A 25,505-nucleotide genomic window follows, 5' to 3' on the forward strand; every position below is an offset into this window, starting at 1 on the left:
TGCCCTGGTCTGAACCCATATTGAACGGGGGACATTACATTGTTGATTTTAGCCCACATGGTCAGCCTATTTAAAATTATTCCTCCCACTACCTTGGCAACTGAGTTTATCAGGGAGATGGGCCTGTAACATGCTGCATTGTTTCTGTCACCCTTCTTGTAGACGGGTACTATGGTTGACTAGAGGACTAAACAAACATGTCAGACGAGCTAATCCAGGTACCTGGCACCGAAAAGAGCAAAACTATGTTGTTTCAAATGTTTAGTCATCATAAAACAAACATTAGTTTTATCGGGCATATCTAAAGGACGTGCAAACTGGGTTCCCAGACAAAGGAGCCAGCCCCATGCACCAGCACTTTAATTTTAGTTCGGACAATTGCTTCTACGATTTTATAGCTTTTAGCAAATTTAATTAGCCCTGTAACCTTTCCTTTTTTCTATTCCTTTTTTATACATGGAAAATGTGTATATTGTACTGATTTTAATTAATTGAACAATAAAGAAGCACTGAACTCCATCACCAGGATATCTGCCTTCCATATCTCCTCTATAACCAATCACAGGATACTTGCCAGAAACTCTTTGCCTCTGAGAGCTGCACCCATCAGCTGCCCAATCCATTGATACTTTGCGAAGTCCCGGCAGGAGGGGTTGGGGACATACACATCCCGGGCTTCACCAGTGCTGTTGCCCTGTAAAGGAAAAAAAGAATTTTCAGTTCATGGTGGTCGCATCGAAAAATACTGGACACAAACTCAAACAGGCAGACCAACCTCACATGTGTGGTTCACAGGGTTTTTAGCTGTCTCTACAGAGGGGGGAATAAGTGATCTCATGCCAGAACAGAAAGAGCGATTTTGGTCAGTAAAAGAGTAATGGGACTTGGAAAACTCCTTTGCTTTGCTGCAGTGAGGGTCACACAGGAAGAAATCACAGAAGAGCAGCTCTAATTTATCCCAAAAAGCCTACAAGGCATCATGCAGCCTTCACACTGTTGCTGCAGGGTTTCCCGCACCTCTTTCTATTGAAATCCTTCTAAAAAGCAAGTGAATCTTTGATAGACTAAGTGTTTGAGAATAATAAAAAAAATCACCAAATATCTTACCACTGTCCCTCACCTTCCTCTGGCATGCCCACTCTCGTTTACCCTTTCTATATGTAAAAATATACCTGACATCCCTCTTGCTTTTCCGCCCCCTCTTACCCCTAGCTCTTCCTCCTCCTACCTCTATGAGTGCCCTGTTTCTAAGCTAGTAAGGAGACACAGTGCTCGGCAGTCGCTCTGTGTCAGAGCTCTGCCGTGCACTGCAGAGACCTGGAGCCGAATGACAAAACCTTTTTGACTGGCACTAATACATGTCCTTGGTGGTAAAAAAACAAACGAAACGTCCCTGGATGGTGGGGGTATACCCTAGGGCGTAAGGTAACCTAGCCAAAGGGCTTGGGGGTTATCTACGCTTTCAGAGACAAAATTGTATCGATGGAATCAACATACCATAACTCTAATAGAGGCCAATAGTCAGTGTAGGAACCCTATCTACAAATCACACAATAGTTAAGAGACTATAATCTTTACCAGTATAAAAACAACAGTTTATTAAAAACAATACAATTTCAATTTACATTAGAAGAAAAACATTATACAATCAAGTGCACATTTAAAAAAACCAAGAGTCGACGCGGCGTTTCGGTGTCTTGTGTCGATGATAACACCTTCTTCAGGACGGGGTTTTTTTGTTAAAAAATCTCTCAGGAATTTTGAGGGATTCGGAGCACATGCAATATCATGAGGATGCAGTTTTTTCTATCATTACTCTGCCTCTCATGGACTTATCTTCATTGGAGGAATTTAGCAATACTTATTCCACCTGGATATAAAATTACATATATGTGGTCTGTGCTGTATCCGGGGTGACCACCGTATATCTTTTAGGCTTCCTCCATTCCTCCAATGAAGATAAGTCCATGAGAGGCAGAGTAATGCTAGAAAAAACTGCATCCTCATGATATTGCATGATATTGCATGTGCTCCGAATCCCTCAAAATTCCTGAGAGATTTTTTAACAAAAAAAACCCGTCCTGAAGAGAGGAGGACGTTGTACTGCAGGTGGATCTAGGAACCAGGGGATGCCTTAGCTCACTTTATTAAGAGTGCCTAAGCAAAAGGAGTAATATACATTTCCCTTACAACAAGTCAATAACAATAGATAGCCAGACTAAACCTACATCCAATATCTACTACCCTGGTTCCAGCTCTTTTTGGACCATCATCTATATTTTGATGATAACCACATGTACAATATTGAAATACCTTTCCAAGAGAGTTTTGCATTACAGACTACAAATAGATATATACCGCCTAATAATAAGAACAGCTCGGACAGACGAGATTCCTCCACAGAGAACTATTTGTTCAACAGGATGCCCTTTCGAGCATAATAAAACGTTACAGACATTTCTACGCACCCTAATAGTCACGGGAGAAGATATAAGGACACTGTCTTATCTTTCACTTTGCCCTGAAGAAGTCCCAAGAGGACGAAACGCGTCGGCTGTAGCTCCTGTGTGTGTTTTTTCACTTACAACTGAACTCAATAAAAGAACTCTTAAAGAACACAAGTAACAACTAATGTGATTATTGCTGTTAACCTCATCAAAGTTATCAGTTTTTGTAAATTCTGAAGTGGTGCACCTTGACCTTGTTTAAAGTATTTCATAGTTCATGTTTTGAACCAACATTGTAACGGTGGGTGTTTTTGAAGTGTGCACACCTATTGTCCCATGTATTATAGTGTGAGTCCAAACCAATCTTGGGAGAATATTTGACCAGGTGCTGTTCTGTTGGGAATCCTCCACCGTGGTTCTTTTTCTAAAATTTTCTTTAAAATACTTTTACATACTGCCACAATGCTCTCTCTGTCGCTTCCGCACTCGCACAAAAGCAGGCATTCACTGGCATAAAAGGCTCACAACAGAATTAAAGAATTTGTTTGCAATTCCGACCTCCAACGGCTTTCTTCTTGCAGACTCCCAGCCAGTTGTCTGGCCCTTCAGTGCCTGCGCAATTTCACACCTGTGATTTACAGTGCAGGGTCTGATCGGACCCTGTCACTCACAGCGTGATACCGAGCTTGCTCCCCTGCCACAATAACAAAATGTAATGAGCCGTGCCGAATGATTCAGCAGCGTCTCGGCACAAGGGCTGCGGTGGCGCTTTGGCTGATAGTGGGGTCCAGACAGCCTCATCCTCAGCAGCACATCACATGTACCACTGAGCCTACCAGTCATGAGTACCGGTACGCTCCGTGGCAATGAAAAAGTTCCGGTACTCAGGAGGTTAAAAATAAAAAGTGAGTACCGGCCTATTTAAAGCACTCGGGTAGACGCGGGTGGACGGCGTCCGCCCACTCTTTTCACAGGGTGGACGCCGTCCACCCTGCCAAGAAGCTGGGCCCTACTGAAAAATATGCTGATTTTGTCCGGGTGTTATTTGCAAACACTGGGACACATTCAGCAGCACCTGCAGGTTATCTGCTTTCGATCGCAACAACGTGCCGGCGGGGCTTTCTTAGTTTGGACTCCTGTTGGGCCCATAACAAAGGCCCAATTTCAGGGGTCACCAGGCCTCCTTTTATTCAAGTCTCTTGGCTGGGAGCAGTCAGGAGCCTCAAACTTAGTAGCAAATGCAGCAGAGGGGAAACAAAGGCTCACACCTTGTTAGCACTTCACACATACTTGAGAGGCAGCTTTTCACTTTGTTCAGGCCCTGTTTACAAGATATGCATGTGCTGTAAGAATGTCAGATGTGTTGTCCTTTCCCTGTATTTACTGAAAATAAATAATTTAAGTACCACTATTTTTTCTTGTAAAGCACTGAGGAAGGGTCCCATATGACCCGAAATGCATTGGGAAGATATAAATTGTGTTTTGTGATGATGTGAAAATCACTAACAGAAAGTTCAGAAAGAAAAAATAACAGAAAAAAATTAATGAATAAACAAACATGGTTTGAAACTATTTTTGAATTCGGAAAAAAAAAATTTGAACAAGAATATAAAGGATTAAGACCTCCCTGGTCTGTGTATTACAGTGCACACCACCTCTGAAAGCGGCAGCACCGCTTTCCTCCAATTACAGTATTCAGAACAGTGTGTTTAGACATCACACTAGGTGGGATGAGCACACAAACTAAGTATTGAAAAAATACTTGAGTATATGAAAATAAGAGTGCCGGATGGATTATCAGTAAGGCTCTAGATCTGATGTCACTTCTTATGATGCCACTTCCTGTGATGTCATGTGCCGTGAAATCGCATGGCATTTCACACGACGTCATGTCACACACCGTGATGTCATGCGCAGTGATGCCACTTGCATTCTGATTAACTGGGTTAGCCCCCCCCCTTCTTTTTTTAGGACGTGTGCCATGGTGGTAAGTAAGGTAGTAATTGGTGCAACAGCTTGCACCACAGTATTATGAAGGCAAGTTTGTGGAGGAGGCAGTGGGTGACAAGAATATTTGAGCATATTTGTTGCGTGGCATTGTGTTGTGGTGGAGTTCTGTTCTGCTGTTTATTGTGTTGTGTTTTACCCTGTCTTACTACATTGTGTTATTGTAGTGCTATTTTGTGGTTGTTGCATTGCATTCTTTTTTGACTGTTTTGTTGAACAAGTTACTTACCTTCGGTAACGCTTTTTCTGGTAGATACTATATCTGCCTGTGGATTCCTCACCTTGTGAATATCCCCCTTGCGCCAGCAACATTCGGAAATTCTTTTTCGTAGCCTCGCGCCGACGTGGATAGGACGTCACAGAGACACGGCTCCGCTCGTGACTCCGCTGACGTCACCGACGCCTACAATAGGCCCACGCCGGCGTGATGACATCAGTTCCGCCTTTTTCCGTGCCATCGAGGCACACGGACGGACCAATGACAGTAGATATATACAAAGTATACACAGTATACAATAGTCAAGGCAAAACACACAGTGCAAAGCAAATGCAGGAAAGCAAATGAAACATTTCCTTGACATCAAAATAAATATACATTACAGTACAATAACTCTGGCATAGAAGAGTGGACAACGGGGAGGCGGGTGGGTCAGTGAGGAATCCACAGGCAGATATAGTATCTACCAGAAAAAGCGTTACCGAAGGTAAGTAACTTGTTCTTCTGATTGATACATCTGCCGTGTGGATTCCTCACCTTGTGAATAGAGTCCCACAGCAGTCCCCACTCCCGGAGGAGGGTGTCCACTCTTCTAAACCAGGAAATCCTGAAGGACAGAGCGCGCAAAGTGGCCGTCCCTCCTGACTTCGGTATCCAAGCAGTAATGCTTCGCGAAAGTATGGAGGGAAGACCAGGTTGCCGCCCTACAAATGTCCTCCACAGGAACACCTCTAGCCAAAGCAGAGGTAGTAGACTTAGCTCTAGTGGAATGAGCCCTAATACCCTCTGGAGGTTCCTTACCGGCCAAAGAGTAGCAGATCTTTATACACAGAACGATCCATCTTGATAAAGTTCTTTTATGGACCGCTCTTCCCTTCTTGCAGCCAGCAAAGCCAATGAAGAGTTGATCGTCCAAGCGACAATCTCTAGTTCTGTCCAAATAAAAAGACACCGCCCTCTTAGGGTCCAGACGGTGCAACCTCTCCTCCTCCTTGGAAGGGTGTGGGGGAGGATAAAAGGTAGGGAGGGTAATGGATTGACCAAGGTGGAAAGGAGTCACCACCTTAGGAAGAAAAGCAGCCCTGGTCCTTAGAACCATCCGATCAGCATGTATGTGCAGAAACGGGGGCTTGGAACTCAGAGCTTGAAGCTCACTCACCCTCCTTGCCGAGGAAAACTGCCTTAAAGGTCAAAAGCCTCATAGGACATTTATGAAGAGGCTCAAAGGGAGAGCCCATCAGAAAAGTCAGAACAAGATTCAAGTCCCACTGAGGTACAATAAAAGGTGTAGGAGGAAACTTGTTTACAAGACCCTTCAAAAATCTCAAGACTACAGGTGACTTAAAAAGAGAGGGCTGATCAGGCAAACAAATAAAAGCTGACAGCGCCGAAAGATAGCCCTTAACTGTAGCAACTGCCAGCCCCTGTTGCACCAAAGAAAGAGCAAACCGGAGCACATCTGATAAATGGGCTCTCAACGGGTCAATATCATTCTCACCACACCAAATAACAAACCTAGACCATCTATAAGAATAGACAGTCTTAGTGGAGTCACGTCTGGCAGACAAAATGACATCCACCACATCAGGTGCGAGAGAATAGGAAATCAGGTTGCCCCGTTCAATCTCCAGGCATGAAGGTGCAATGTCTGGAGGTGGGGGTGTAGAACCTGCCCCTCCATCTGAGAGAGGAGGTCTGCCCTGAGAGGGAGACGGAGCGGCGGGTGAGAGGAGAGGTGGAGTAGATCTGTATACCACACCCTTCTTGGCCAATCCGGGGCGACCAATATAACTTGGGCCCGGTCTTGGCGAATTTTCCTCAGAACCCGAGGAATCAAGGGTATGGGAGGAAACGCGTAAAGGAGTTGATTTCCCCAACTCAACTGAAACGCGTCCCCCAAGGCTCCTTGCATCGGATACTGGAGACTGCAGAATAGCGGGCAGTGAGCATTCTCGCGAGTGGCAAACGGGTCCACCCGAGGAGTCCCCCACGTCCGAAAGACGAGACGAACCACCTCCGGATGGAGCCTCCACTCGTGGTCGGCAGAGAACTGCCGACTGAGACTGTCTGCACGCACGTTCAGAACCCCGGCCAGATGATTTGCCATTAGACAAATCTGGTGGTCCTGAACCCAGGACCAGAGACGCAAAGCCTCTCTGCAGAGACACTGCGACCCCACTCCTCCCTGCTTGTTGATGTACCACATCGCGGTCGTGTTGTCCGTCAGGACTTGGATCGACTGACCGCGAAGGGAAGGGAGGAAGGCCTTGAGCGCCAAACGTATCGCCCGCAACTCTAGAAGGTTGATGTGAAGCAACCTTTCCTCCGGAGACCAAAGACCCTTGACCTCCAGATCCCCCAGATGAGCACCGCACCCTAGAGTGGATGCATCCGTTATCACCGTGGCCACCGATGGAGGTAGAAGGAAAGGCTTCCCTTGCGACAGGTTGCCTTCCACACTCCACCAAGACAGATCTGCTGCAGTTTCTCTGGAGATCTTCACAGACTCCCCGAGATCTCCGTTGTGCTGATACCACTGCCTGCGGAGGCACCACTGGAGTGCCCTCATGTGCCAGCGTGCATGGTTGACCAGGAGAATGCAAGAAGCCATCCGACCGAGCAGGCGAAGGACCTTCAGGACTGGAACGACCGCTCCAGGGCAAAACAAAGGAATCATTTCCTGTATGTCGCGAATCCTTTGAGGTGGAGGGAATGCACGACAAACAGTAGTGTCCAGTACGGCACCTATGAACAGGTTGCGCTGGGAGGGCACCAGGTGAGACTTGGGTACATTTATTGAAAAACCCAACCTGAACAACAACTGAGTTGTCTCCTGCAGATGATGGAGCACCTTCTCTGACGACTCCGCTTTGATCAGCCAGTCGTCCAAATACGGGAACACAGGTATCCCCGATCTCCTGAGATGAGCTGCCACCACCGCCATCACCTTGGTGAAGACTCGAGGCGCAGTAGTAAGACCAAACGGAAGGATCGCAAACTGGTAGTGCTGCGACCCAACCGTGAAACGGAGATACTTCCTGTGCGACTTCAGGATGGGTATATGGAAATACGCATCCTGCAAGTCGAGCGACACCATCAGGTCTCCTTCCATCAACGCTTGAAGAACCTGAACAAGGGTGAGCATCTTGAATTTCTCCTGCTTCAGATAGAGATTCAAGATCCTGAGGTCCAGGATAGGACGAAGCCTGCCATCCTTTTTGGGGATCAGGAAATACCGGGAGTAGCATCCCTGACCCCTTTCCTGCTCTGGGACCACCTCTATCGCACCCTTTCGTAACAGAGTTAGAACCTCCTCTTGCAGAAGAGATTAGACTTGAACTCCACTGTAGGCAGAGTCAATTGAAGAAGCTCAGCAGCCTTTCTCATAACCAGATGGTAAGGCTGGATATCCTTAGAGGGAGCACCTGAGCCTGAGGGCAACTCCCACTCTGGAGAGAAATCAAGGATCCCAGAATCCGCCAATTCCTCAAAACAGCTCTCCTCTAGTTCACCCTCTTCGACATCAGACTGTGAGCCCATATAACTCTGCTCCTCCAAAAGGCGTTGCGCTTCTCTCCTTGACCTCTCCTTTACACGCCTCGCAGCCGGATCCACCAGCAGCTTCGACGGATTCGGTGCCGGCACCGGTATCGAGTCCGACGGCACAGAAGAATACCCTCGAGGATGATCAGGAGCAGGCGACGCCGGAATCGGCGTCGACGACTTCGGCGGAGCCGGTGATTTGCCAATGCGGCGTCGGAGCCGGCATGTAAGGCATAAACGGAGCCGGAGGATAGGAGTGAGGAACTCCCTGGCTGAAAGCCAAAGGACCCATGGGACCCGAAGGTGCACCAGAGGGGTACCAAGCCCTTGAGAAAACGCCATACATTGCGTTAAGAAACGCTGAAGGGTCCTGGCCTGGGGCAGGAAAGGGCGGTTGAAAACCATCAGGCCGGTCCTGAGGAGGGATCGGATTCGGCTCTTCAGCAGGCGCAGAATCCACATCCTCCCGGGCCTCTTCCTCTTCTCGGGCCGGGGACGGCGCCGGGGACGGATTCGGGACCGGTGAAGCATCCGGAGCCGGAGATGGAGACCGCCCACGCGACTCAGATGGAGAGGCTTCACCTTCATGCTCGGAGACTTCGAGGGTAACCACCTTCGAACGTACCTTCTTCGGTGACCTCGACCCCGACTCCTTACCAGAGCGACGTCGGGACTCATGTCTCCTCTTCTTGTGCTTCTTCTTCGACTTTGAAACATGATCCGACGCCGACTTCGAAGACGACCTCTCTCGAGAAGCAGACCTCGACCTCGCCCTGGACTTCGACCTCGCCCTTCGAGAACGAGACCTCGACGACTTCTCCTTTCCAGCTTTCACCTTCGCAACCAGAAGTTTGGCTTCTCTCTCCCTCAGGGCCTTCGGATTCATCTTCCGACACGAAGAACAATCCTCCACATCATGGTCGGAACTTAAACACCAGATGCAGTCTTCATGGGGGTCGGTAATGGACATCATTTTACCGCACTCCCTGCAGGGCTTGAAGCCAGTCTTCTTGGATGACATCCTCGAAGAGACAGGATACAGAGAAGCAGAATTAAGTAACAAAACGGCAACAAAGTACCAGTAGGCTACAGAGATTCCCGATAACCGTTAGCGTCGACGACGCGGAAAAAAGGGAACTGATGTCATCACGCCGGCGTGGGCCTATTGTAGGCGTCGGTGACGTCAGCGGAGTCGCGAGCGGAGCCGTGTCTCTGTGACGTCCTATCCACGTCGGCGCGAGGCTACGAAAAAGAATTTCCGAATGTTGCTGGCGCAAGGGGGATATTCACAAGGTGAGGAATCCACACGGCAGATGTATCTATCAGAAGTGCTCCATTATATTTTTGTTATGTTATTTTGCTTTGTGTTATTTCATTGTTCTGTAGTTTGCTATAGAGATGTAAACAAGTTCCGTACATTTCCCGTCAAAAGCAGCACAATCCTTTAAAGTTCCAGTAACAAAAAGCCACTTACCATTACCAATGGTAGGAAAAAAAAGACTGCCTGAGCTTTTGAACTACTTAATATATTGCTCAGCTAAAAATCCTCTGCATAGACCTCTGTTACATCAGCACTTTCAGTGCTCACATTATGTGGTACAGACCAACTTCTAAACACAGAATGTGAAGGAAGGAAGAATTGCTTAAGATCATTTAAACATGGTCTTTAAGAAACATTAAAGATCATAGAAAAGATAGGTATCGGGCGTGGCTTTGTATTGTAGGGGTGTTGTGTTATGCGCCGTGGTGTAGCTCCGGGGTGAGGGCCTGCAATCTTCTGCCATCTGGCGCCCCAGAGAGTGAGGCGCGCCTCTGAGGGCGGTTGTCGACCTGTCTTGGGGCAGACGCTTCTTGCGGAAGGGTTTTGGGCTCTAGGCCCCTCCCCGATGTCCATCCTACCTGGGCTGTGGCCACACTTAAGAGACGGGCTGTGTCACGTGAGCAGGCCAGGGCTGCGGCTGCTGGGGCCCACTGCGTGCTGAAGGCACACGAACACTGTAGTCTCCATCTCCCTTCGCCCTGCATTGCCAGCTAGACACGATAGACTGCTGGGGCAGAGGGGGCAGGCGGGGCTGCTGCTGTTGGCCCTCCCTGCCAATGTGAGATCATCAAGCCTCTTCCTCCTTCCACGCAGGAGGTTGTAGGAGGACACGAGCTTGAGGGGCACTGTAGAAGAAGTGATTTGAGATTGCGAAGGCGCCCCCCCAACTACTTATCCACACTTTACAACTTCTCTGCCAGAGACAGAACCAAGGGGAGTCCATCTTGTTTCTCTCCCTATCTTTGCCTCCTTCGTGTTACCTGCATGGCGTTTGAGGCTCTTGGTCGGATTGCGATTCACGCTGCAAGCTGTCGTGACCTGCAGTACCGGGGCTGCTCCTTCCTCCCCAAAGTTGGTGGATTCTGGCAGAGTTGATGGACCGAGAGCCAAAACTTTTCAGACACTCACCCCCAGTCACAGATCTGGGTTGAATCCATCATCGCAGAGACGCAGAGACCATGGTGCAACCAAGGGTTAGAAAATCCACAATGCTGGCCTCGTCATTGGGGATGTCATCCTCCACCATGGCCGCTATGGAGTCTGCAGGGGAAGGCCTGACTGCGCTAGATACATCGACTGGAGCTAACTCAGCACTGGCAATTATTGACTCCATTTTATAAGCCATCACTGAGACATGGTAGAGCATGGAGGACGGGTGGATGCAGTGGCCTGAGAGCTCTGGCTGTTATGGGCTGAACAGTGAAAACTCATAGAATTCAGTCTGCGGAGGCAGCCAACTCTAACCTTTGGCCATAAATGCAGTCGCTCAGTGCGCAGGTGGATGTACTCGCCAACGAGGTTAGTTAATTGGAGGAAAAGCTCGACTATCTTGAAGGCAGGTCCCGGCGCATCAATTGTCGCATCCTTGGCTTGCCAGGGTGTGCCGAGTATGGAGACCCAGCTACTTTCTTCCAGGCTTGGCTCTCCATGGAAGTTGCACCGGGGGGACTGTCACCTCAATTCACTGCCGAATGAGTGCACAGGCTGCATGCCTGCTGGCCCCGCCTGGTGTGCCTCTGCAACCAGTACTAGACAAGCAACTTAATTTATGGGACAGAGACGGAGTACTCCAAGCAAAACTCTACCTCTTTCCAGACTGCAACGTTGCACACCAGCATCAGCAAGTATCCTTTGCAGGAGTGAAGCGTACGCTAAAGGATGTGGTTATCAAGTACTCCCTTTTGCTCCCAGCAAAATTGAAGATGATCGCATATGGTAAGACCTACTTCTTCAGGGAGCCCGGAGATGCTTGGTACTGGGCTGAACGATGCAGGCAGGCCTCTCTGGAGCCTGATCACACTGTGCTGGGCAGAGCCCCCCTCGACTAACCTGCGGCAGGAGCACCGTGACTGTCAACTCCCAGCAATGCATAGGAGGACCTCGGTGTCTCTGGTTCTCCTTCGCCTATTTAAGCAATACAGAAGAACCCTTGTAGTGGCAGCACATTTGCGAAACTTGACACACTACTTCAATTGTGCCTTGCCCATAATCGATGAAACCCACCTCTTCCAAACCACCCCATTGCCTGAGTTGCCATCTCCTTTCCACAAGGGGCTGCACAATGGGCCTCCTTGCCAGCTGTAGAAGAAGTAGGGTACTACACCAGGGAATACTTCTTTTACTCACTTCCTCTTGACTTGCATGTCAGATTAGATAGGTTTCTCTGCCCTCCACACACCAAACTACTCGTCACAGGTACAGAATACCTTGGCAATCTGCATTGATCCTATGTTGGTTGCCTACTCCCAGGCAGATATTCACAAGGAGTTTTGCACACACTGTCAGACATTGTATGCATCCGGCCGTACTCTGTGCCATGCTGAGACAGATGACTTCCTTTCCACGGTTGTCCTTTCGCGTGTCTCAGCAGAACACAACCAACTTCTCTGTGGCCCTGTCATGGAGGAAGAGATCCGATCTGCTATATGGGATTCTCCCACTTATAAGACCTCCGGGATTGGATGTCCTCCCCATCGAGTTCTAGAAGATGTACTCGGACCTGTTGGCGGAACTATATGCCGCAGCTCCGTACGCAGGCCTACTTCCTGGTTCCCGGAGTGAGGCACTGCTGGTCTCCTTGCCTAAGCCAGGCAGAGACCAGCTAGACGTGGGCTCTTATTGCCCTCTGGCCTTGATGGGGTATGACTATAAGATCCCCAGTAAAGTATTGCCCTCTTGTTTACTGACCTGTATAGTGTATTTGGCTCATGAGGACGAGCACAAGTTTATATTGGGGAGATGTTTGTCACTTCATTTGCGGTGACTCAATCGGCTGCTTGAAGCAGTCCCAAAGCTGTATCGGCACTCTGCTTGTCAGGTATTAGACCTTGAAAAGTCGTTTGATATACTGAAATGGGGAAATAGGTTTGTTGTACTGAGGAAGATGGGGATGGGGGAGGGACTGGTCCGCTGGGTCAAGCCACTTTATACGAAGCAGACCGTCAGAGTTCAGATTGGCCAGTTGATATCTGTCCTAATCCCAAAGTGACAGAGTATGAGGTAGCGGTGCCGTTTGTTGCTACTGGTCATAGCCCCTGGCCTCAAATCTACGTGACATATCACGTAGATTTGAGGTCAAGTTATCCTGAATTTCAATATTTTTTGGATCAGGAGTAAAGTGAATTGCCCAATGAGTAATGCTGTAGAAAGATTAATGACTGACAATCATGCTCTTTTCTATATGATCATGTGACCTGTATTGTTGATATATCTGACTGACTAAAGAGAATGTTTAAGGCTTGCGTTTATAGTAATGTGATTTGGAGTAGTATGTAACAAGACTTAGAACCATGTATGTACTTTTATTCTCAGTAGAAGATTGCAGAGCTGAGATTAATATGAAGTTTTCTGTGTACTGTTATGTGAACTTACTGTGACAACCTTTTATCTCAATGTATATACTTCTTTTATGCTTCTTTATTTATAGACTTGTGGTTTGCTTCTTTCTCTTCTTCTGTCCTCCCCCGCTACATTTCGGTTGTATAGAGAGTACCTCGCACGAAATAGAAAACAGTATACATTTGGAGAAGCGAGGACACTCCCCACCTGGGTGGATTCGGGTGGTAGCAGAATTGTACTTTATTTGTATCATCCATAGCAAGATATGTATTAATTTATATGCTGTGGTCTATGCACAACGTGAGATGGTGCGATATAGCAATGATACTGCTTAATGAATGAGTCTGTGGCCTGGATATGTAAACAGGAACTTTCATACTACAAGATGGCGCTTATAGGATTCTATTAGTAAATCACCATGATAATATGGCGTCGGAATCGGGTACTACAGTGACGCGATCCGTAGCTTCGCTTTGGGTAATTTGTAACATTTGACCAATGAGCGAAATAGTGGATCAGTTAAATACCTGGAATGTTTAAAAGAGTTATTTACAAGATTGATCGTAATACTTGAATTGGGATTAAATAGTTTGTAATATGGTATTTGGTTGAACACATGCGGGATATTGCATTACGTCATATAGGAAGTGGAGTGGTACATGATTTACTCGTTACTAGGATTTACACATATCTTTCAAGTTTACTTACTTTGCACACTTAAAGATGGCGCTGGCGGTCTTAACTATTTATAGACCATTTCAAAATGGCGCTGATGTAGGACGCCGGCTACCGAAGGGATTGTTGATAGATACGACTCGACATGGAAAATATATGGTGGGTGAGATATCAGGGCAAAACTTGCATAAATTAGTGTTATAAGAAACTGATGGATTATTATTATAAGACACTTGCCTGAAGCTGCGGGGGTGAGGTGAGCTAGCCTCCAGCGTTGCCGCCACCGCCAGGAGTCACGACCAGCTTGGACTGCGCCGCCGGCCAGGGACTACATTTCCCGGCAGCCTCAGCGGCGGCGCTGCTTACACGTGCACCGCAAGCGCCAGGAGGCGCCTTAAAACAGCGTTTGGCCGGCGGAGCGGGGGGACACTTGCCTGAAGCTGCGGGGGTGAGGTGAGCTAGCCTCCAGCGTTGCCGCCACCGCCAGGAGTCACGACCAGCTTGGACTGCGCCACCGCCCCGGGACTACATTTCCCAGCAGCCTCAGCGCTGCTTACACGTGCAACGCAAGCGCCAGGAGGCGCCTTAAAATAGCGTTTGGCCGGCACAGCGGGGGGACACTTGCCTGAAGCTGAAGGGGGTGAGGTGAGCTAGCCTCCAGCGTTGCCGCCACGGCCAGGAGTCATGACCAGCTTGGACTGCGCCGCCGCCCCGGGACTACATTTCCCGGCAGCCTCAGCGGCGGCGCTGCTTACACGTGCACCGCAAGCGCCAGGAGGCGCCTTAAAACAGCGTTTGGCCGGCGGAGCGGGGGGACACTTGCCTGAAGCTGCGGGGGTGAGGTGAGCTAGCCTCCAGCGTTGCCGCCACCGCCAGGAGTCAAGACCAGCTTGGACTGCGCCGCCGCCCCGGGACTACATTTCCCGGCAGCCTCAGCGGCGGCGGTGTTTACACGTGCACCGCAAGCGCCAAGAGGCGCCTTAAAACAGCGTTTGGCCGGCGGAGCGGGGCGACACTTGCCTGAAGCTGCGGGGGTGAGGTGAGCTGGCCTCCAGCGTTGCCGACACCGCCAGGAGTCACGACCAGCTTGGACTGCGCCGCCGCCCCGGGACTACATTTCTTGGCAGCCTCAGTGGCGGCGCTGCTTACACGTGCACCTCAAGCGCCAGGAGGCACCTTAAAACAGCGTTTGGCCCGCTTCGCGGGACGCCGAGCGAAGCCCGGGCAAAGGGCGGGCCCTCTTAGGCCCTCAGAGTCAGGAGGAGGCTGGGCTGGGCCACGGACTTTGGCGTATACTTCAAGGTCTTGCCGACTTCAGTGAGTTCCTTTTAAATGTTACCTGAGTAAAGTGCCTGTAAACATTAATGTTAATATCTGTATCCTGATTAGCCTTGAGGAAACTATGTCTATGGGGAAGACAAATAAATCTGCACTTGCCCTCGGAACCATGGATAATTACCTAGTAAAAAAAAAAAGTGACTCAAATTAATACCGAGCGAAGGGCTTCACTGGGTTAAGGAAACCAATGTGATGTACATGAAGAGGCACTTTTTCCAATGTCTGACCTGGCCGTAACTGCTAACTTGGATCAAGGCAACGGCGAGGGGGGCACTACTATTATGGTCGATGCACAGGTCCTTGCTGAACCTAATGACGATCGTCCTGATTTAGCTAACGATATAATAGAAGAATTACCACCTTCCCCTAGGTCAGTCAGATCTTGTAGAAAGCCCCAAACCAAAAGGGCGGGGTAAGAACAGTAAAAGAAGAGTAGAAAAAGGTCACATAGTCGCAAACACTGCAGCAGATGCAAATGATCTGCAGGAGGGAAAAACTGCGGATGGTACAAATATATCTTTGGAACAATTTACTCTCCTAATCCATATGATGGAAGCTAAGATAGAGGGAAACATTGCAGAGCTGATGAAACCCCTGATCTCTAAATTAGATACTGTGGCTTCAGAAGTGGAGAGATTGGGTGGCATCTTGGCATAACACATGGCCTCAGCTGCTGCTGGAAGATCAATAGAAGTGGATAAGAGCCCAGCTGCTGAGGGCCAAGGAGCGGGCAGAGTAACTTTACAGCAAACGAGCCAGCTGTCATCTGTAACCGAGCCATCCCACTTCTGCCTATCCCTCCAAATACCGGGAATATAAAGGCCACTGTAGCCTCAGAGGGAACGCCAGCGCCTACCTATGTAAAGAAAAGTCGTTATGTTAATCTTCCTCTGGACTGTGCACCATACGTGGTGGTTCTTACAAACGTTCCTCCCACTGAATGTCATCTTACTCAGTTCCATGAAGAATCTCATGATTCATTAAAAAATAGAACAATATCATGGCTGAATAAAAACTGTGGGTTCCCAGTTAGATATGCCGATCAAGTCTTGTCAACAAGGAGGGTTAACTGGGTTGGAACTTCCAAAAAGACAATAAATGGTGACTGCATTATCGTCAACTTCAAACATCCCCAACATGTTGCCACAGTCTTACTAAGAGCGGCCTCCCTAGTTTACACTGAGAACAGTATATGTGTTCGCCCCCTTGGCTATTTTTACACCCACTTGATTAAAGCCCCACTGAATCCTGGGCCTTTAAGACCATTTACTCCTAAGCAGCCGCTGACCTCGAATGAAGTATATCAGTACAATGTTGGTAATCAGTGTGGAAATGGGTTCAACATTGTAACACAGAACAGATATGACACTCTTTCAGGTTTGTCCTGTGATTGACTTGAGGAATCTGTGGACCAGGGAATTGATAGCTTGGAGGAAGTGGGACGTACAGAGATAACTTGTGTAAAAATTAGGGAGAATAATGTAATCTCATGGAATATTGCGGGCCTGGGTACTAAGATGGAGGACTGCAATTGGATCAAGTATATTAAGCAGTTTCAAATTATATGCCTGCTGGAGACCTGGTCTGTTGAATGTAATCACTTTCTCGAAGGGTACAAGGCTTTTTTATATCCCTGCAACGGCAACCAATAGGGGCAGACCCAAGGGGGGAATGTAACGATTATATCTGTTGCTTTTTCTAGTAAAGTTCTTAGAGTGCCAACTTGTAATACTGGTATCATCGGTTTAGTCTTATTGGGGGATAACTGTATTGGCCGTGTTGTAAATTTTTATAATGCTATTAATTTTGGTTCTGTTCCTAGTCAGATAGAAGCATTGAATGCTTTTATTAGTAGCTCAATGAAGGACTGTCTACATAACCTGTGCATCCATGTGGGGACCCCCTCCTTAAATGCATTAGGGACCTTCATTGTGCACAGTCCGAGGGTTTCCACCTTGAACATACCATTGAGGGGGAATACCTAAATGATATGCTTAATGATCTGGACTTAACGGCGACAATGGCTCTGATGGACCCTACGGTGCTATTTGAGATACCAACCTTTAAGGGCCATGGGAGGGGAACCTTCATTGACTATGTACTTTTAACATCTTCAATGCAGCCCTTTGTGGATTCCTTTATTATTGAGGACAGTGAATTTAGTGACCACAACCCACTCACTGTACATATGAAGGGCCCATGGATAGCTGTAGAAGGGCTGAATCAATTTCAATCAATTCAATCTTTATTTGGTTAAAAAAACCTTGTAAGATACAATACATATAACTAATAAATACAAGCGGATACAAAGTCACAGTAACATTTGGGTACAATTAGCAGCACATTTTCTTGTATCAAATAATACCGAGTATGTAATTACATTTCCCTGAAGGTTTTTTTTGGTTGGAAGACAATTCATCATAGTCAGCTTGCCTCATCTAACGAGTATACAGAATAAAACAATAAAATATTTTCTATATAAAACAGTACCAGGATCACTAAAAACAACAACACTATCATTTGGCGACCAATATCATGTTAAGCTAGCCAGTTCATTATACTTCTGCACCTAACTTATACGTTCAATTCTAGCCAGCGATAGTGCAATACAATGGTAGATAAAGTTAGATTTTAAAACCTTTCCTCTTTCTGATCAAAGCTACACATAAGAGGAAACGGCTCAGGCTGAACACTATCGGTTGAGAGGTGTCTCCCTTAAAAATTCATGGCCCAACCCCAATGTGGCGAAAGCCTAACATTTTGCATATGGGCTTTAACCATTTTTTCCTTGCGTTAAGATATGCAGGACATATAAATAAAACATGAGACTCATCCTCTTTCAACCCCATTTCACAAAGCTCACATAGAGCTGAATCAGTATTCCTGTCTGCACCCTTATTACAGTGCCATTTGATTGTCCTGTCCCTCGTTTTGCAAAATGCTGTACCGGAATTTTAGATATAGACTTTTAGCCAACGGGGGGTAAATTTCATCCATAAGGGGCTCTAGTTTTTTTTTTTGTTTTTTTTTGGTGTAAGAGGTTTATTTGCACTTATCACACATGGAAATACGTTACATGCGATTCGCCTACAACCGTTATCGGCCGGCTCCAGTTGTATGCGCCCGAAGGGGCTCGTTTGATCATGTACACAGCCCATCAGCCGACATCCTTAGGACCGGCGGCGTCTTGCAGTGGAATCACAGTACTAGAATCAAGTGCGAAATTCACTCTAAATCACGCCAGGGTTCTTACTTTTTTGGTAACATTTTCTCCCAACATTAACTGAATTTAACCATTCATTAAATTAACTCAAAAGTGTCCGTCAGCACGAATCACCTGCGTCACAGCATCCTCCCTCCCAGTCCATACCATGGTACTAGAATTCAGCAGTTTGCCACACTCCCTGCATCCATACTAGCTGTCTTCAATTACTTCCCCTGCCGCCCCATGTTCCAATAAATAGCTTCTGAGGTACTCCCAGTAGTCTTTTGGCCGTGATCTGGCCGGAAGCTCCTCCTCATAGGTGGTCAGATTGTCATGACAGTACGTCATATCTTCCAACCATCGTTTGACCTCCGGGCCATGTCTACTGTTCCAGTGTAGGGATACCCTCCTTTTGGCCAACAACAGTGCAACCGCGCAGAACTTACGTTTTCTTGCTCTCAACTGCGGTTCGATTCCCAAGAGGCATAGTTTGGCATCACAGATCAAGGAGGACCCCAACATTTCATTCAGCGTGTGTACCACTTGTTCCCAATAGCCCGCCACCCTCCGACAGTGCCAAGCTAGGTGCATGAAATCCGCCCCCTCCTGTCTACACCTTGTGCACTTTGAGTCCTCCTGTAGCCCATATCTGTGGAGTCTTTGAGGCGTGTAGTATGCCTGATGTAGATATTTGTAATGTATGATTCTCAGATTGCCGTTCGGTGTTAGCATGTCAGTTAGCATGCACGCAGATGCCCACTCCTCCTCAGTCAGGGGTGTTACTAGGCCCTCGCTCCACCTATTCCTAGCCTTGTCAGTGCCTCCCCCTATCGCTCCCTGTAAGCTGGTGTATAATCTAGATACCAGGTGAGACGCCGTTGGTGTGGTGAGTAGGAGTTGCAGTGGTGCCAGTGGTGTCGGTTCCTCCGGGTGTGTTGGATAATGTTCCTTCAGTGCCCTCTGTAACCTATAATAGTTGAACCTGAATAGGAGGGACGGGTTGCTAATGTATTGCATCTTGTCCAATGTTTGGAAGACCCCATTTTGATACAGGTCACCCATTTTGTCTATTCCCGCCCGCCTCAGTAGATCCATGCCAACCTGCTCTTGCGTAACTGAGATATGCGGGTTATAAGCTAGTGGGAGTGCCGGGGCGTACAGCGGCAGGGCGTTAGCCGCCTTGCCCATCAGTCTCCAGGCCTCCGCTGTGGTGTCCACAGTGTTGATGTCACGTTCATGGAGCTTCGGGCGTCTGTGTAGTAATATGTTTGCTAGCGGTATCGGTTCCGCGTCCCCTGCTTCCACCGCCACATGCGTCAAGAAGGGTATCTCGTGGTGCCAATAATGCGCGAATTGCGCCTGAGCGCATAAGTAGTACAGATATAAATCCGGCACCTTGAAGCCCCCCCTGGCATACGGGAGTGTCATGGTGTGCAATTCCATTCTTGCCTGCTTTCCGGCCCAGAGCAAACTAATCACCAAGGTGTTAATATTGCGGAACACTGCCGCCGGTGGTTTAATTGGGATGTTGTTGAATAAGTACAGGAACTTGGGCAGGAGCACCATTTTAACGATGGCGGCCCGGTCTGCTAGGGACAGCGGTAGTTTGTTCCATCTTTTAACTTTATCCTCCAAGGCCGCTATAGCTCTCCCATAGTTAGTGCGTATGACTATTTCTGGGTCCCTGTGAAACCATACCCCTAAGTACTTAGTAGGGTCTTCCTGCCACGCGAGTGGGTAGTCGAGGGGTGTGGGAAGTGTGCTGTCCGTCAGTGCCAGGACAAGAGACTTATCCCAGTTTATCTGTAATCCGGAGTGATTACCAAACTTGATGTACTCCCTCAGCAGCGGATTTAGGTTTTGTGCCGGGTTCTTTTACAGGCCAGCGGCTCCAGGACCAACGCAAACAGCATCGGCGAGAGCGGACAGCCCTGCCTGGTGCCTCTGCATATCTTAATGGGCTCTGATATATGTCTATTTATTCTTATGCGTGCCGACAGGTTGTTATATAGCATGGAGATCCACCCAAGGAACATCAGGGGAAATCCCATGCGCACTAGGATCGCCTGAATGAAGGACCATCCTATGGTGTCGAACGCCTTGGCAGCGTCAAGTAGCACCGCCACTGCTTTCGTGTCTGGAGTTAAGTAGTGGGCCAGGGCAAATAGTGTGCGGGTGTTGTGTGTGGTGGCTCTGTCAGGTATAAATCCAGATTGGTCTGGCCGTATTAAAAGGGGCATCAGTGGTTTTAGCCTGTCTGCCAGTAGACTGGCGATTATTTTCGTGTCTACATTTAATAGGGACAGGGGGCGGTATGAGTCACATTTATCTTCCTCCTTACCCGGCTTTAAGAGCGCAATGAGTAAGGCTTCTCTCATGGAGTCGGGCAAGGTTTGGGCCTCATGTGCCGCCCCATAAAGTCTAACCAAGTGGGGGGCAAGCAGATCCGCATATTCTTTGTAGAATTCTGTTACATACCCATCTGGCCCCGGGGCTTTGTTGTTCGGCAAGCGTTTGATAGTATCTGTAACCTCCTCTACCGTGACAGGCCTTGCTAAGTATGCTCTATGGCCGTCCGACAGCCATGCTAGTTCCACATCTTCCATGTAAGCGAGCAAGTCCTCCTGCGCGGGTGCGGGGCGTGTTGCGTATTGGGCGCTGTAGTGTATCATAAATTCCTTTGTAATCCCTTTAACGTCCTCAACCTTTTCACCAGTGGCCTTACAGATGGTCCGTATGTGTTGAGGGGCCCTCCCTGAGCATATCTTGTCTGCCAGCGCCTTGCCCGGTCTGCCGCCCTCCCCATAGCGCCTGGCCGTTGCCCGTTTAGTGACATATTTGAGTTCGTCAGAGGCGAACTGTCTATGTTCTGTCAGAAGGGTCTGTATGTCTCCCAGTACCTTGGTGTCCCCTGTGTGCGTGTATGATTGCTCCAGTATCTGTATGGCCTCTTCGCGTGTGCGCAGTTGTTGTCGGATGCCCTTCAGTATACCCGAGGACGTGCTAATGCATATCCCCCTGATTGTGGCCTTGAACGCTTCCCACAGAAGACAAGGGTCGTCCGTTGTCGGGCCGTTTATGTCGAAGTAGTCTACGATCGCTGTGTGTAAAGTGGTGACATATAGCGGGTCTTTCAGGGCAGCCGCGTTGAAACGCCAGGTGAAGGGCGGTGTCTCATAATGTGGGACCATAATCTTTAGCAAAACTGGGTTGTGATCTGATAGCGTTCTGGGCAGATGCGAAATGTGTTGAACCCAGGTCAGCACCTCCCGTGTACCCAACCAATAGTCCAGTCGCGCCCAGCTATTGTTCGCAGCATTTATGTGAGTCGCGGCCGGGACCCCCGGGTTCTTATCCCTCCATATGTCAGTTAGTTGGAGGTCTTCCATCGCTTCCTGCAACATGTGTCGTGCATTGCCATGGTGTTCCGTAGTATGTGTAGCGCGGTCTAACTGGTCTTGCTGTGTTACATTAAAATCTCCTCCCCACAGTATGTGATCTACCTGTTTTTCTGTGAGTGCCTGCCACAGCTTCCTGTAAAATCCCGGGTCATCTACGTTAGGGCCATATGTGTTCAGCAATAAGACCCTCTGCCCCCTGACCTTACCCTCTACCAGAACACTTCTACCCTCCGAGTCTTTGCTCACACTCGTGATATCAAAGTGCGTTCCCTTGCGTATCAGGATACTGACCCCCCTGGAGTAGGTCGAGTAATTTGAGCTTGTAACCGATTCTGCCCATCTGTTACCCAATGTAGGTGCTTGGGTAGTGGCCTGGTGTGTTTCCTGTAAGAAAACTATATCCACATGCAGCCTGTCAAAGTAAGCAAACATCTGCCTGATCTTTTTCGGGTTGCCTAGCCCCCTTACATTCCACGTGAGCAGGGTCAATGCGTTAACTCTCGACATTGTGACATGCATTCATCAGGATGTATCGCATGTGACGTAACCACTTTGTACGGTGTGGTGCAGACTTTGAACAATGGAGTGTGTGGTGCGTGATCCACGTCAGATCTGTGATGCTGATATAACTGTTTGCTTGTGTACGTATATTCCAGGAGGTCGCCATGCCTCTCAGACACAGTGTTCGTGATTCGGACAACCCCGGTTCCCCCTCTTTCCCCCCACCCACTTTAGCACCCGAACTTCGCCAAAGCCATCCCTTAACAAACTGTTCCCTCAATTGAAAACTCTGTGTGGGGCGCACCCTCTTGGGGGTGTCGCCAGGTTCACACATCACCATCCACGTAGTGGACGTGGACAGACGCCTATTCCGACTTCAATGTCGTGTGTAAAGTCTTTCACCCCTCTCCCTCCTTTTGCCATCCCACTGTAAGAGTATGACATCGTGTACCTCACAACAACTCAATACAACATACCCCAGTCTCACATGTCAGCGGGTGTGCAGGGCAGTGCCAGAAATAAGGTCCAGCCCGAGGGCCATCTAGTGTTCACGCTCCTGGTACACACTTAACTGTCTGGCGAGTCAGTTAGCCTCTCGACCATGTAGTCTCTCTGTGTACCTTCCGGAGGTCACCTGCCCCCCAAATACTCACTGCGAGGACAAACCTCCCAGGTCCCACCGCTGTGATGTCCAGTGTGTACGCCGTTGTAGTCCCGCTGCGTCAAGTCGAGCGCCCTGGTGCAGTCACTCACTTGCCAGTCGTAGCCTCCTGTGGCCCAATGTAGTCCCTGAGCTGCTCCAGGGGCACCGTGGCTTCTAGTCCGCTCCACTTTTCATTCCACGTCGCTCGTCGATCCCGCTCTGTTCTGCTCTTTTCGTTGCTTCCCTTGCTGCTTGATGAAGTCATGTGCCGCCTGTACTGTCGGCAAAATGACCGGTTTGCCCAAGTTCGTGATTTTAAGTTTGGCGGGGTAAAGCATGGCGTATTCGAGACCCATGTCTCGTAGCTTCTTTTTCACCGGTGCAAATTCTTTCCGCGCCAGTTGTACCGCCATGGTGTGGTCGGGGTAGAATTCCAGAGTGTTCCCCTGGTGAGTTATTTTGCCCATGTCCCTTGCGAGTCGTAGGACTGTGTCTCTGTCTCTGTAGTTAAGTGTCCGCGCTATTATCATTCTTGGTGCAGCCCCCGGTTTCGGCACTGGTGCCAGGGAGCGATGAGCCCTTTCGATCAGAAACACCGAGGATAGTTTTTCGGCTCCAAAGACATCTTTCAGGAGTGTTTCGATATATGTTTCCATCTTCCCTGTGTTGGTGGATTCTGGCAGGCCCGAAATTCGGAGGTTGTTCCGCCTGGACCTGGCTTCCTGATCCTCCACTTTCGCTCGAAGGGCTTCCACAGTTTTCTCTAGTCCCCCACAGACTTTCGACGTGGTTTTTTGCTCATCTTCCACTTGCGAGATCCTTTGTTCTGCCTCTACTAGCCTTCCGTCGTGGTCCTCTATTTTGGCCGCCATATTATCCACTCTCTGCATTACATTATCCAGTTTCCCGTTCATTTCTTGCAAACTCTGCTGGATTGCGCGGAGCACCGATTCCATGGCAGACCCCTCCGCCACGTCTCCGTCACCATCAGCTTCGGGGGTGGTCGTCACGTTTTTGGGCTGTTTCCTCGCTTCAAAGGGGAGCTTTGACTGCTGTTTCTCCGGCTTCCCCATGGTTCGCTGTGGCCAAGGTGGGGTGTGCCCGGCCGAGTTAGGGCTGCTGGCCGTCTGTGTGCTTTGCCTCGCTGGTGTCTGGGTCCCCCACCTCAGGGTTCGTCTGCTCATCGATGGGGGCTGCTGCCAGGCGCAGTGTCGATGGTAATTATCTCTTGTCGGCGAACCTGTGGCTGAGTCCTTAGCGGGACCGCGCAATCTCGCGTTAAATTACCGGGTGCGGACTGGATGTGGAGCGATGTGCTGGGCTGTATCGCATCTGGGGGACCGTCATGCGTCTCTGTGATCACGGAGCGCCGCGCACCTTCCCCGAGCGCGCTGTGTTGTTGGCGCGCTTTCCAGGTGTACAGTTGTCTGGTTCCCACAGACTCAAGCGCTGGACCGGCTCACCTCATGTGTGCTTCCTCCGACGTCGGCTTCTATTGCACCGTGTGCCGAGGCTCCGCTTCGCTCGCCCTGGCGGCAGCCGACACTGCCAGTCTTATGCGTTCCAGCGCCGCCGCCATTTTGGATCCGGTGGAACGCATCTCGCAAGTCACCGCAGTCTAGCTCAGCCACCGGCAAACGCTGTCCCGCGGTCCCGCAGTCCTCACAGCATCCCCATCACGGCTCGACAATGTCGCGTGGCAGTTCTCAGCACTCCGCAGGCACCGTTCCGTCTTAAAGCTGGCAACCGCCGATCGCGGCCATTTTGTGCGCGCCCCGGCGGCGCCTCGTTTGTCCGCTGTTTTCTCGCTGTATGGCGCAGAAACTTCCTCCAATTTTACAGCATCGTGTCGTCCTCACTTTCCGACACCGGGCGCTGCCTTTTGATCAGTGGAAACGGCGGCTGAGAGAGGTGAAGGGCCGTTATGGTCGCGTCCGTCCGGCGGAGCCGACAGTTCAGCCAGCCATCCCGCAGTGCGCCCTCTAGCGCCCCCATAAGGGGCTCTAGTTGCATATTCATTTTTACTTCAAAGAATTTTGAAGTCAGAGTCCCTATGTTGGGGTTGGCTAACACTGAGTCACTAATAAACTCCCAGTACCTTTGTTTCAGAAGCTTTTTTGAACTATTAGTGAGGGAATCTGGGTCTGACCAGAAGTTACTCAGGCCCAGTTTTCCAAACCATTTTTCGACGTACACTAACCATGGCAGATAAGTGATATTTTTTATAGCCATTATCTCTTTTAGTGCTTCTCTGTAGTCTACCAGCTCCTCTGTAGACCACAGACGGACCCAGTAAAGCAACGGGCGAAGAGAAGCATAATCATCTGTGCGTCGAAAATTGAAGTCCCACAGTACGGGGGTCAATGGTGTGGAACCAGGTACACCTAGGAGCTGTCTGATGAAGGAATTCTCGCGTACTAGAAAGGTATCCTTCAGTGCATAACCCCAAAGATCCGCTCCATAGAGGGGGGATGATTGTGCTTTACATTTAAATAATTCAATGGCCGGTGAAACTGATTTAAAATGACTATTCTTGTGCTTTTTTAAAATCGGGAACTGGTTTTGAGTCAACCTCAGTTTTGCATTTTCTAATTGAGTTTTCCATGATATTTTGCTATCTAAAATAATACCAAGGTATTTAAAATTAGG

At 48.9% G+C, this 25,505-nt stretch overlaps 1 protein-coding gene across 1 annotated transcript in view; it reads right to left on the reverse strand.

Moving 5' to 3' along the window:
- LOC147746889 (E3 ubiquitin-protein ligase HECTD3-like) overlaps positions 1–25,505 on the reverse strand; it is a 523,212-nt gene that overhangs the window by 124,111 nt on the left and 373,596 nt on the right. The window contains exon 14 of the mRNA XM_086952298.1: positions 575–694. Within this exon, the coding sequence (XP_086808424.1) occupies positions 575–694 (120 nt within the window). The remainder of the gene's footprint in view (positions 1–574; positions 695–25,505) is intronic.

This window comes from Lissotriton vulgaris, chromosome 1_1, assembly GCF_964263255.1.
Source record: "Lissotriton vulgaris chromosome 1_1, aLisVul1.2, whole genome shotgun sequence".
NCBI classification, from domain to species: Eukaryota; Metazoa; Chordata; class Amphibia; order Caudata; family Salamandridae; genus Lissotriton; species Lissotriton vulgaris.